Below are 11,457 nucleotides of genomic sequence, written 5' to 3' on the forward strand. Positions count from 1 at the left end.
ACCGCACCCAGGATTTACTGATATAATGAATAGATGCTTCCATATCTCTCTTGCCCTAACTTGAGTTCCTTGGGTACAGAGCCAGCATCTTACTCATATTTGGGGGCCCTGAGCTAAATGCTCCATAAATGTTTGCTGATCTAATCAGAAGGAGACCTAGAGCCTCACAACATAAGCCGAACCAACAATTAATGGTGTTGAGCATGCAAATATTTTAAAATGTTTATTATGTACTTTACATTGAGCACTTCAGAAAAGAAAATAATTATAATGATTTCAAAATGCAATTACTGGATTCAATAAATATGCTTTATAATTACGCCCAATCAATATCTACAATATTTGTGGACACTATGTCAGCTAGCAAATAAGTAAAATAACTATTTTAATCTCAGGGAAGAGAAACACGCATGATCGCTTAAGTCATTTGTCACTGTTTTTTTAAAAACATGATTCACATTTGTTTCAAGTACCTATACATCCACTGCAAGAGTTAAAGCAGACTACTGACATTAACACCTTCAAACTATGATCTTTGTTACCTGAAAAGAAAATTCAGTTTAGTACAAACAAATCCAAGAAGAAAATTTCAGGACCCTTGATCAGAAGCTTTGGGGGCTCGTTTGACTTCTCTGCTGCACAGAAAAGTTCGAGTAAGGCTGAGAAAGAAGAGTGTTTGCTTTTCCCATTGAAGACACAATTGAAGGAATAGGTGAACTAGCAAATTCTACAAACTAGCCACCAAGAGGTTACCAATAAAGGACGCTTTGTATGTGTGAGTACATTTAAAAAAGCCTTAGCCAATGTCACAAAAAGAAAACATTCAGAGTATTATTTATGAATGCAAACATAATTGGTTTTTCGTCTTCTAGAAATCATCATCTTTGAAATGCTAATAGGTGAGTCCAAATGTGGTTCTTTCTGATGGGAGAAGCTGCAGGTAGCAGGGGATGGATGACCTACTGATTTACCTTCTCAAAGTACTCTTTGGAAGCAGCTGGATGTGGCTTGATCTGAAAGTACGAAAACATTTAATCAGGTAACTGCCTTTAAGATAACAGTCTCAAAAGTGAGTTGAAAGCTCAGTTTTTAACCCAAAGTTCTTTTACTTTTTAAAGTGTGGTCTGTTTCCTTTAAAATGCGTGGATGGACATTGTTTTAACAGCCTGCCTGATCCCTGATCCCACCCCAACCCCCACCCCTCAGCAGCCTCACCCATTTGCACACTATCTGCACCCTGGCACCAAGGGTGGGTTCTTTTGTGGGTGCTCCAGGCCAGCATCTCTTGAGGCAATGAGGACCTGGGATCCTTATGCTGGGACCTCATTGCTTTTGGAAAAGAAACCTACTGTAGGAGAATCCGGGGTCCAGTTTGCTGGGCAGACTTCTCCATGGGTTTCCACAAACTGGAATGCCTTCACCAAACGGAGGGTCTCTTCCACACTTCGGCCCACAGGGAGATCATTGACACTCAAATGCTTGATGACTCCATTGGGGTCAATTATGAAGAGACCTCTGCATGAGAATTTGCGCTCATTAGTACTTCGGCAGAATGTTCTAGAGAGAACTAGAAAGTCTAACTTCTACCCACTTTTGTCTTTAATTCTCATCAATAAAGCATTTCTTAAATTCAATCATATGCTTAAACATGGTGTTTTCATTGTTATATAAAAAGCTGATCATCTCCTATTGATGAGATGCCTTAACAAAGGTGTGACTGGACCAGGACAACATGGAAAGCAGGCAGTCACCTTTGCAAATGTGACTGGACTGTCACACAGTCTAAAAGTCATGGAGAGCAAAGACTTCTTTCACTTATTAGTGATATTTAGCAGGTGTTCTTTGAGCTGCCGTATCAAACCTTGGCAAGAAACCATAGGCAAAAGGAAAAGACAGAGATGTATTTTATCTATATTCAGTAAATACTTATGAAATGAGTGAATTCTTGGGGAAATGGTGGAAAATCCCAGGGGAAATCTTTGCAGAAAGAATTTAATGGCCTTAAATAAGGCCTCAGGGCAGAAATCTAAAGGAAAAACCAAAGTCTGTGTTCATCTTCTGTACAAGTGTTGGTGTTACTATGACATATGCAGATATGTTTAAACCACAGGTTTTAACAGCCCATCTTAAAAGGGTGTGGCATTCCAAGTGTTCACTGTTCAGGGAAGAAGCAAGTAAGAGAAAACAGCAAGGTAAAATGGTGCTTCTTCCTCCCTGGGCCCGGCTCTTGGGGGTCTGGGCTTTGAGGCTTTCAGCGGTCCTGGCGCATGCTCAAGAGAGAGGAGCCAGGCTGGAGTCCATGGTGCAGATGCAGAGCGAGGACGGAGCCCACAGACTCCAGAACGAAAGCCTCATCTTACAAACCAGACTCGGTTACCCTCCCTTGTCAATCCTAATGGTGAAACTAGCAGGGAAGTAACGGCAACACCAGCAAGACCCGACACGGAAGGGGAGCCTGGGCGGAAAAAGCCAGCACTCCTTTTCTCCTTCCCTAGCCAACTCTGCCAAAGCCAGGCTTTAGTTTATCAAAGAAAGAGAGACTCTGCCTGGAGTAGAAAAGGCCCAAACTCCAAGGTGGAGAACTAAAATCCCAGGGATAACCCAAAAGGAAAGTGGGCCAGAGAAGAGTGAGGTACCAAGACAGAGCAGGTGAGTAGGTTCCAACCAGCCCCAGCAAAACTGCTAGGTGCATCCCAGTGAGGTCCTCATCGGCTTCCCGGAGGTGAAGTTCTGCCCAACCCTCCTTCACTCAGTGGTCATCAAGATGCCATTCTAAGGCCTAAGTTCTTATTCTCTGCCCCCCCCCCCCCCCCCCTGCAGGAAGCCTGCATTCCTGCATATAGGACTGTTAGAGAAGGAAAGCTTCAACACTCAAAGGAATGAAGCTCTAACTACTGAAAGCACGAGGACAGAAATGACATTCTGGGACAAAGGTCTTCACAGCTACCAGAACCTGTGCTGTAAACTTTGGCTGCCTCCCCTTATTTAGCCCTCCCAACCAACCTGGGAGGTACATTTTCAGTTCAGTGACAGGAAAAGTGGGACTCAGAGAGGTTACATTAACTTTCCCAAAGTCCTACAGCTGTTAAACAAATAGCTGGGTTAAAAAACAAAATTCAAACTCTGGTCTGACTCGGGCTTGAATAAGATCTCACCCACGCCAGCTTCCTGACTCCTACGGGCTGCTGGTCTCCCCCTCCCCAAACACGCCAGGAGTGCCCCCCTACCCCCCGCCATGAAAGCGGCTCCCAGGTGGTTAGGGCAAGTGCAGCAGTGTGACCATCAACACTCAGGGTGCTGCAGGGGGCGGGTCTGTCACAGCCATTCTGAAAGCCTCTGCCAACCCTCGCAGCAGGCACTCACTGGCGCTACTAAAGCTAAGGTGAATGAAGGCTTTCTGGGCTTCAAAGCGCTTTACCGAGGTCTCTACAAATCCCCGAAGAAGTGAGATGATGCTAAACACGAAAAACAAAGTTTAAGTTCATAAGGAACAGGATCTTACCTTAGAGCAATACCAGGGCCTTCTAACAGCACGCCGTAGTCTCGGGACATCTGTTTAGTCAAATCTGACAAGAGTGCGATGTTCATGTGGCCCAAACCGCCATTCTAATAAAAATGCAAACGCGACGGGCTGTTACACTGTCTCAGCCAGGTAACATGATGTCTGAGGCCAACAAGAATGGCAGCAGGCAGCGGGACTGAGCACCGACAGCAGGCCGAGTGCTGCTCTAAGCTCTTTCTGTTAACTCACTTCCTCCTCCCAACCATCCTGGAGCAGATACCATGACAATCACCTTTTTACAGGTGAGGAAACTGGAGGCACACAAAGGTTAGGTAACTTGTTCCAGGTCACAGCTAGAAAGGGACAGAGGCAGGATTTAAACCCAGCTCATACTGTAAAACTTTCTTTTCCTAATTCTTGAAGTATTCTCTTACTTGAAGATTAACTTCTATAGCATAAAAATGGAAGAGTAATAAAGACTTTGAATAGTTTGGTATTGACAGGCTGGGAACACAGCTAGAAATTTTGATTCTCCCAAGCAACTTTTCAGGCAGGAACAATGATCATGCAAAAGAGTGAAATTATTAACCACCGTCCCACAAGCCAGGCCGGGTATGTGGGATGTATAAGGTACAGGTCAGAGAGGAGGCAGCCATGCCCAGCTGGGTCTGCCCCGCTCTGCTGAGACTGGTCTCTGTTACTGTTTGTACCCTGGAAAACACACGAGTGGTGGGCAGTAAATCCAGGCAATGTGGAGGGAGATATGGCGAGAGTTTAACAGAATTTGCCGGGAGTTTAGGACCTACGAACGCCTATTTCAGACTAATCATGCTCTAACAACTTCTAGGCTAGTCTTTCATGGGATCTTTCCAGTCTTTAGGAAGCTAACTGCAAAGGTAGGGTAACTGAGGTCTGTACCTTCCGTGGTGTGTTTATCCAGGCAAGATGGGTGAAGTGGGAATCCACCGAAACTGCAACAACTTCACAGTTCACATCGTGAAACTCATTGGCTTTGTCGCTAAAAGCAACAATTTCGGTAGGACACACAAAGGTGCTAGAAAAAAAGGGAAGCAATTCCCATCAGAGAATTTAAAAACAAGGATTTAGAATTTAAACGATACGTAGTCTGAAGACTAGTTCCACTTGCTTATAGGTGAAAAAAGCAAAAATGGTTAACCACCCTCAACGGACTTCCCTTTCTATTGAAGAATCATATCACAAGGGATGCCTGGGTGGCTCAGTCAGTCAAGGAGCTGACTTTGGTTCAGGTTATGATGTCATGGTTCGTGAGTTCGAGCCCACATCAGGCTCTCTGCTGTCAGCACAGAGCCTGCTTCGGATCCTCTGTTGCCCTCTCTGCCTGCCCCTTACCTGCTTGCAAGCACGCGCTCACCCTCTCTCTCTCTCTCTCTCTCTCTCTCTCTCTCTCTCAAACATAAAAAAAAAAAATCATATCAAAAAATGGGGGTGGGCAGGGGAAAAGAGGCATAGTCTAAGAATAAAGAAAAAAATAAATAACTTTATTTATTTATTTATTTTTAATTTTTTTTTTTTAACCTTTATTTATTTTTGAGACAGAGAGAGACAGAGCATAAACGGGGGAGGGTCAGAGAGAGGGAGACACAGAATCCGAAACAGGCTCCAGGCTCTGAGCTATCAGCACAGAGCCTGACGCGGGGCTCGAACTCACGGGCTGCAAGATCATGACCTGAGCCGGAGTTGGACACTTAACCGACTGAGCCACCCAGGCGTGCCCAAAAATAAATAACTTTATGAGAAAACTCATTTTATTACTATCTTTACTTTTCTCATTTTCCTCCAGGCCAATGAAAGCTTCCTTGCAGACAGACTGGCTTACAGACACCACTGCTCTGGAGTACAGAAAACAGCTATATCAAAACCCAACCCCACTAAGAATGCCACCTCATCCTCTACAGGTATCAGATTAGCTGCAGCTGCAAGCTGTACTCAGCAAGGCCACTGGCGATAAACAACCCAAAGAACCCTTCCCTTGACCAGAAGAGCAACCAGAGATAGGAAATGTCAGGGGGAAGCAGAGACCTTTGCTGGCTCTCAGAATGACATCAAGCATCACAGGAATTATACTTACAAGTCCAAAGGATAGAAGAAAAGCACCAAATATTTCCCCTTAAAGTCATCAAGGCTTAGGTCTTTGAACTCTCCGTTGACAACGGCAGTGCCCTTAAAATAGGGTGCGTGCTGGGTGACGGCAGGAGCATGGTACGAAGAACCTGAAGGAAGCCCACACGCACGTACAGTTCATCATCTGCTTATTCACGCGCCTACTTGACTTTATTCAAATCTCTCACAGTAACTAATTAGTAGTATAAATTAAAAGGTTCAGTTCAGGGGCGCCTGGGTGGCTCAGTCGGTTAAGCGGCCGACTTCGGCTCAGGTCACGAGCTCGCGGTCTGTGAGTTCGAGCCCCGCGTCGGGCTCTGTGCTGAGGGCTCAGAGCCTGGAGCCTGTTTCGGATTCTGTGTCTCCCTCTCTCTGACCCTCCCCCATTCATGCTCTGTCTCTCTCTGTCTCAAAAATAAATAAACATTAAAAAATAAATAAATAAAAGGTTCAGTTCAACTGTACATCTTAGGTCATTTCCCCCCCACCTTCTGTAGTCTAGACTGTATACAAATTCAATTCAAAGTACTATGGGGACTAAAAAGCTGAAAAAGATGATGCCAGAGATGGTAGGGATGGCATTAAGACAGAACCGAGGAAGACATGAGCCCAGACGTGGATTCTAAATATGGGTTAGATTTTGTCAAGGCCACGTGGGACAGGGCAAACGGCATGGAGAAGGGAACTGGGCAAGTGTGGGGAACAGCCTGTGGCACAGTTTGATTAGAACAGAGGGAGCAGGAACGCCTGGGTGGCTTAGTCGGTTAAGCGTCCGACTTTAGCTCAGGTCATGATCTTGTGGTTCGTGGGTTCGAGCCCTGCGTCGGGCTCTGTGCGGACAGCTCAGAGCCTGGAGCCTGTTTTGCATTCTGTCTCCCTCTCTCTGCCCCTCCCCGGTTCGTGTGTGCGTTCTCTCTCTTAAAAATAAAAAACATTAGGGGCGCCTGGGTGGCTCAGTCGGTTAAGCGTCTGACTTCAGCTCAGGTCGTGATCTCACGGTCCGTGAGTTTGAGCCCCGCGTCGGGCTCTGTGCTGACTGCTCAGAGCCTGGAGCCTGTTTCGGATTCTGTGTCTCCCTCTCTCTCTGACCCTCCCCCATTCATGCTCTGTCTCTCTCTGTCTCAAAAATAAATGTTAAAAAAAAAAATTTAAAAATAAATAAATAAAAAATAAATAAAAAACATTAAACAAACAAACAAAGAACAGAGAGAGCAGGTGTGTGGAAGGAAGTGTGAGAGACAAAGCAAGAATGACTGAAAGCCAGGCTGTGACAGCCCTGAAATATCAGGCTAGAGTTTGTTCTTAAAAAAAAAAAAAAAAAAAAAAAAAAGGAGTCCTCACTGGAGGTTTCACGCAGGAGGTTTAGACGCAGGAGATGGAAGATGAGTCAACTCTTCTTGGGAGGGTTAGTCTGGCAGGGGAGAGGGTAAGGGGAGCAGGAGGAAGGGAGACTGATGGTAGGAGGGCGTTGCAGTTATCTAAATGAGAGGTATGGACAGGAGGGGTGTGCCTGAGAGGACAGGAAGGAAGGAAAGGGTACGAGAGATGTGTCAGAACTAGAGAGGACTTGCTTCCACTGGCAACTTGCCACAAAGTGTCAAAATACCCAGGCTTCAGAAACGGTGGGGGCCGCTGGAGTGGGTCTGGGACAGGGGACAAGGAAAGTTTTATATGTGGGGCGTCAAATTACTAGAAATTTTTTCTAAAGCTCCAGGGTAGTAAAATTAGCAAAGGCTTTGCTGAAGTATATTTCTCAAGCGATTACATGTTGCACGTGCTTTTTACAAGGTGGGACAAATTTAAAGGAGGTATTTTCAAATACCGCTCATCTGAGGCTCATCTTTGCAAAACCCACATTCTAGAAAATGGGAGTGTAAATCTCAAGAAATAGCCTTGTTTTACTCAGGTCCTGGAGGAGTCCATGCTCTCATGTGGCCAGCTAGGACTAGCACACAGGTCTGAGTCCAAAAGCCTTGGTTCCGACAGGCTGTTGGCCACTTCCGGTTACCTCACATCCCCTCATACACAGCGAGGCCCAGAGGTATCTGAGTCCCACCTCCCTCCCTCCATGTTCCTCAACACAGAGGATTTAAACCTCTGATGACCAAAATGGTAATGTGACACAAGGGCTGTCTGCCTCAGCAATTCTCAATTTTGACTGGACACCACAATTACCTGGAGAGCTTTTAAAATATACTGATAAGGGGATTAAAAGGTAGGAACTTCCAGTTACAAATGGACAGACAGGGGTGGAGTGCCATGCACAGCACAGTGAAGACAGTTAATAATACCGCAACAACTTTGTACGGTGACAGCCCGTAGCTAGGTTTATCATGGTGATCACCACCTAATGTATATAAATCTTGAATCGCTACGTTGTACACCTGAAACTAATAATATTGTCATATCAACTGCTTTTCCATTAAAAAAAAAATGATGTCCCAGTCTCACACCTCAGGGATTGACTTAATTTGTCTGTAGTGGGACTGGGGCAGTGGTATGTCTTCAAAATCTTCCCGGGGCGCCTGGGTAGCTCAGTCAGTTAAGCATCTGACTCCGGCTCAGGTCGTGATCTCACAGTCCGTGAGTTCGAGCCCCGCATTGAGCTCTGTGCTGACAGCTCAGAGCCTGGAGCCTGCTTCAGATTCTGTGTCTCCCTCTCTCTGACCCTCCCCCGTTCGCTCTCTTTCTCTGTCTCAAAAATAAATAAACAAACAAACAAAATCTTCCCAAGTGAGGGTTCAGACATAGACAGGGTTCAGAACCCTTGTCCTGAGATGAGGATTCCTGTTTTCATTCTAGGGTCAACCCAAGGCATTAACACTTACTGCTGCTAAAAGCCAATTTTGCTTGAGCAGAACCAGACCACAATACGTTTGTCAAGCATGTTCTTCGGGAAGCAGCAGGTCGAAGGGCTGCAGAGGCAGAGATACCCCAAGGAATAGCACTCACATGTCGGGCAACCTGGAAAGAGAAACACTTTATATTAGGAAGTAGCCCCAGAACGGTAGCTGAAGGCTGGCCCTGCTGAAAGGGCATCAGGCCATTGGTGGGCTCAGCTATCCTTGATCCTGTGAATCAAATATCAAACCTAAAACTCTAAGAGCATAGACTGATTCTCCATGTTCTTTTTTTTTTTTTTTAATTTCGAGAGAGAGCGAGAATGAGCAGGGGAGGGGCAGAGAGAGAGAGAGAGAGAGGGAGAGAGAAAATCCCAAGCAGGCTCCACACCATCACGGCAGAGCCCAATGTGGGGCTGGAACTCACGATCTGTGAGATCACGACCTGAGCTAAAACCAAGAGTCGGACACTTAACCAACTGAGCCACCCAGGCACCCTTGAATCTTCATGTTCCTAACATTCTCTTCTGCCTCCTTCTCCTTCAAGACTGCAAGAGGAGAATGGGGAGATGTTGGTAAAAGGGTACATGGTTGCAGTTATGCAAAGTGAATAAGTCTAGAGATCTAATGTAGAGGGGTATGATGACTATACTTAATAATACTATATTGAACCCTGGGAATTTGCTAAGAGAATAGATTTCAGGCACACTCATCACACACAAAAAAGGGAATTATGTGAAGGGATATGTTAGTTTGACGGTCGTAATCATTTCATTATGTATATCGGATCATCACGTTGTACATCTTACACAGATATAACTTTTATTTTAAAAGTATATAAATAATTTGTCTAAAATCTTGCAAGGCAGAGGGGAATTATAAGACCGTAAAGATGCCATGCTCTTAAGAACAACACAGAGGATCCAAAAACCAAGAGGACTTGGCCATGCTCTGTGTATTTAAGCCCTTTACCAGCATGATCTGCTAAGCAATTTCTACCACGTCAAGGTTTTCCCAGAAAAGACAAGGCCTCACAGATAAGCAAACAAGCAGAGCAAAGTTCAGCCTCCGGCAAAGTGTGTACAGGGCTCAAGGCAATTGTGTGCTCAACTACAGTGTCTAGCATGACTCAGGAAGAAGGAGCCTGCGTTGAACCCCGCCAGGAGAAAGGGGAGGGTGGGTACCAAGAGGGAATTAGGCTTTGCCTGAGAAGCGTGGGGACAGACCTGGGGTGGGAGAAGGGAAGTGCCTTGCACTTTAGCACTTGGTACTTTACCACTTTGGTTTCCATGCAGCATCTAGTGGATGCTCACAGCAACGCCCTGATGTAGGCCATCACTCTTTCTATCCTAAGGTAAGGAAGGGTAGCAAACTGAGGTTCGGAAAGTCAGTCCAAGGTCACAGAGTAGGCTACGGAACAGGGAACAGAGCCCAGGTCGCCTGCCTCCGGGACCAGGTGCTCAGGTGGAAAAAGGCCTGGGGACCCGCGACTCCTGGGTGAGGAGGGATTAGAAGAGGGGACAGCTAGGAGGAGGCGGGGGGCGGGGGCAGGATGATTCTGCGCAGGCACATTCCCTAGAGGAGAGGCCTCTGGGGTCCGTTACCCGCTGGTGCCCTCCAAGAAGGGCGAAAGGCCCCCAGACGGCAGAGAGCAGGATCCTGCTTGGGAACTACGATCTCGGTGCCACTGCAGTGTCTCCGCGCCTGTCCCCTGTCTGCAGCCACTCACCGAGGCCCGGAGAAACCTTCCCAACGCGGCCGCCATCTCCAGTGCGCGCGGGACTCGCGAAGCCGACTGGGAAGCGGAGGAGGCGGGGCATGTGGGGGCGGGACCTCGGCGGCGGGGCGGGGCCTGGGCCGGAGCGGGGGCGGAGAGAAGTCCTCGTGGCCTTTCGATTCCTCGCCTCAACTTACCTTCTGCTTCCCCGCGTTAACTTACGTGTTGGGCGCCTCAGCCCTAGTTATGAGAAGATTCCCGTTGTGGCTTCTGAGTAGCCGAATGTTGGGGAAAGCAACACTTGGTCTCTAATTGTCGCCCCAATCCAAAAAGGACTAATCCAGGTGGGGAACTAGATATTTAGTTTCATATTTCTACGGATTTTTGTTAACCTGTGTGGATGACTGTTTCTACCAGTTCTGCAGAAGGTTCTCATATCTGTTTAGGCATCAAGTAGAGCCTTCTGACTTCTGCATGAAATGAAGTAATTTCAATGCGATTTTTGTCCATTAATAAGCCAAGCTGGTCAGACACATCAAGTTTTTGGTATTTGAAGACCTTTGTAATGGCGTATGGACTTCATTTTGGCCTCTCTTCCGCAAATTAGAATTGGAACAAATTTAAAATTTGTCTTCTGTCGATTAGTAAAGCCAAGTGCTCAGTGGTGAGCCTGGTACTCTGAAGTAAGCTCATCAAATGCAGATAAAAATCACACGGAGGCCTTCTGGTAAATAAATGCACACTCTAAGTGGGTATTTTCCAAACAGGAGTCATTCCACTATCAACTTCGTTTCTGGAAGCTGCATATCATCTGCATATTGTTTACTATTTTCTTTAAGTTGACTCACTTTTGAAAAAATTAAGTGAATTTATTATTATTATTATTATTATTATTATTATTATTTTAAGTAGGCTTCACGCCCAGCACAGAGCCCAACACGGGGCTTGACAGTGTGATCAGGACCTGAGCTGAGGTCCCGAGTCAGACGCTTAACCAGCTGAGCCACCCAGCCACCCCTTAAATGAATTTGTTTGAAAGAAAATACTAAATAACTAAAATGAGAAACCTTTCATTGCTTGCGATAAGTAGAAAGTAATTAAAACAAATACATGAAAACAAAATGTTATTAAGTATCAAGTAGATACAGTTGCCTGCTGAGAGTCCGAGACTTTTTATAAAAACAGACAGAGAGGTAGCTAGCAACCTCACATGGGATTCTCTTTATGTAATCAGAAGGACTGAAAGAGCATTAAAC

At 45.9% G+C, this 11,457-nt stretch overlaps 1 protein-coding gene across 1 annotated transcript; it reads right to left on the reverse strand.

The window, feature by feature from the left end:
* Positions 1–208: 208 nt before the first annotated feature.
* On the reverse strand, positions 209–10,284 carry PRDX3 (peroxiredoxin 3). The gene is made up of 7 exons (XM_007084859.3): positions 10,214–10,284; positions 8,473–8,608; positions 5,613–5,754; positions 4,421–4,556; positions 3,503–3,606; positions 1,350–1,515; positions 209–1,013 (listed from the first exon to the last, which is right to left on the reverse strand). Exons 1-7 carry the CDS (start codon positions 10,247–10,249, stop codon positions 960–962), a joined length of 774 nt encoding a protein of 257 aa, XP_007084921.2. The 5' UTR covers positions 10,250–10,284; the 3' UTR covers positions 209–959.
* Positions 10,285–11,457: the final 1,173 nt, after the last annotated feature.

The sequence above is a fragment of the Panthera tigris genome, chromosome D2, assembly GCF_018350195.1.
Source record: "Panthera tigris isolate Pti1 chromosome D2, P.tigris_Pti1_mat1.1, whole genome shotgun sequence".
In the NCBI taxonomy this organism is placed as follows: domain Eukaryota; kingdom Metazoa; phylum Chordata; class Mammalia; order Carnivora; family Felidae; genus Panthera; species Panthera tigris.

What these genes read in the sequence shown, in the direction of transcription:
- PRDX3 (XM_007084859.3), bottom strand. Translation starts at nt 10,249, where the DNA reads ATGGCGGCCGCGTTGGGAAGGTTTCTCCGGGCCTCG. An exon ending in GAAGGTTTCTCCGGGCCTCG is followed by an intron (nt 8,609 to 10,213) that starts GTGAGTGGCTGC and finishes TTCTCTTTCCAG; the next exon opens with GTTGCCCGACATGTGAGTGC. An exon ending in AAAATTGGCTTTTAGCAGCA is followed by an intron (nt 5,755 to 8,472) that starts GTAAGTGTTAAT and finishes GGCTTCCTTCAG; the next exon opens with GTTCTTCGTACCATGCTCCT.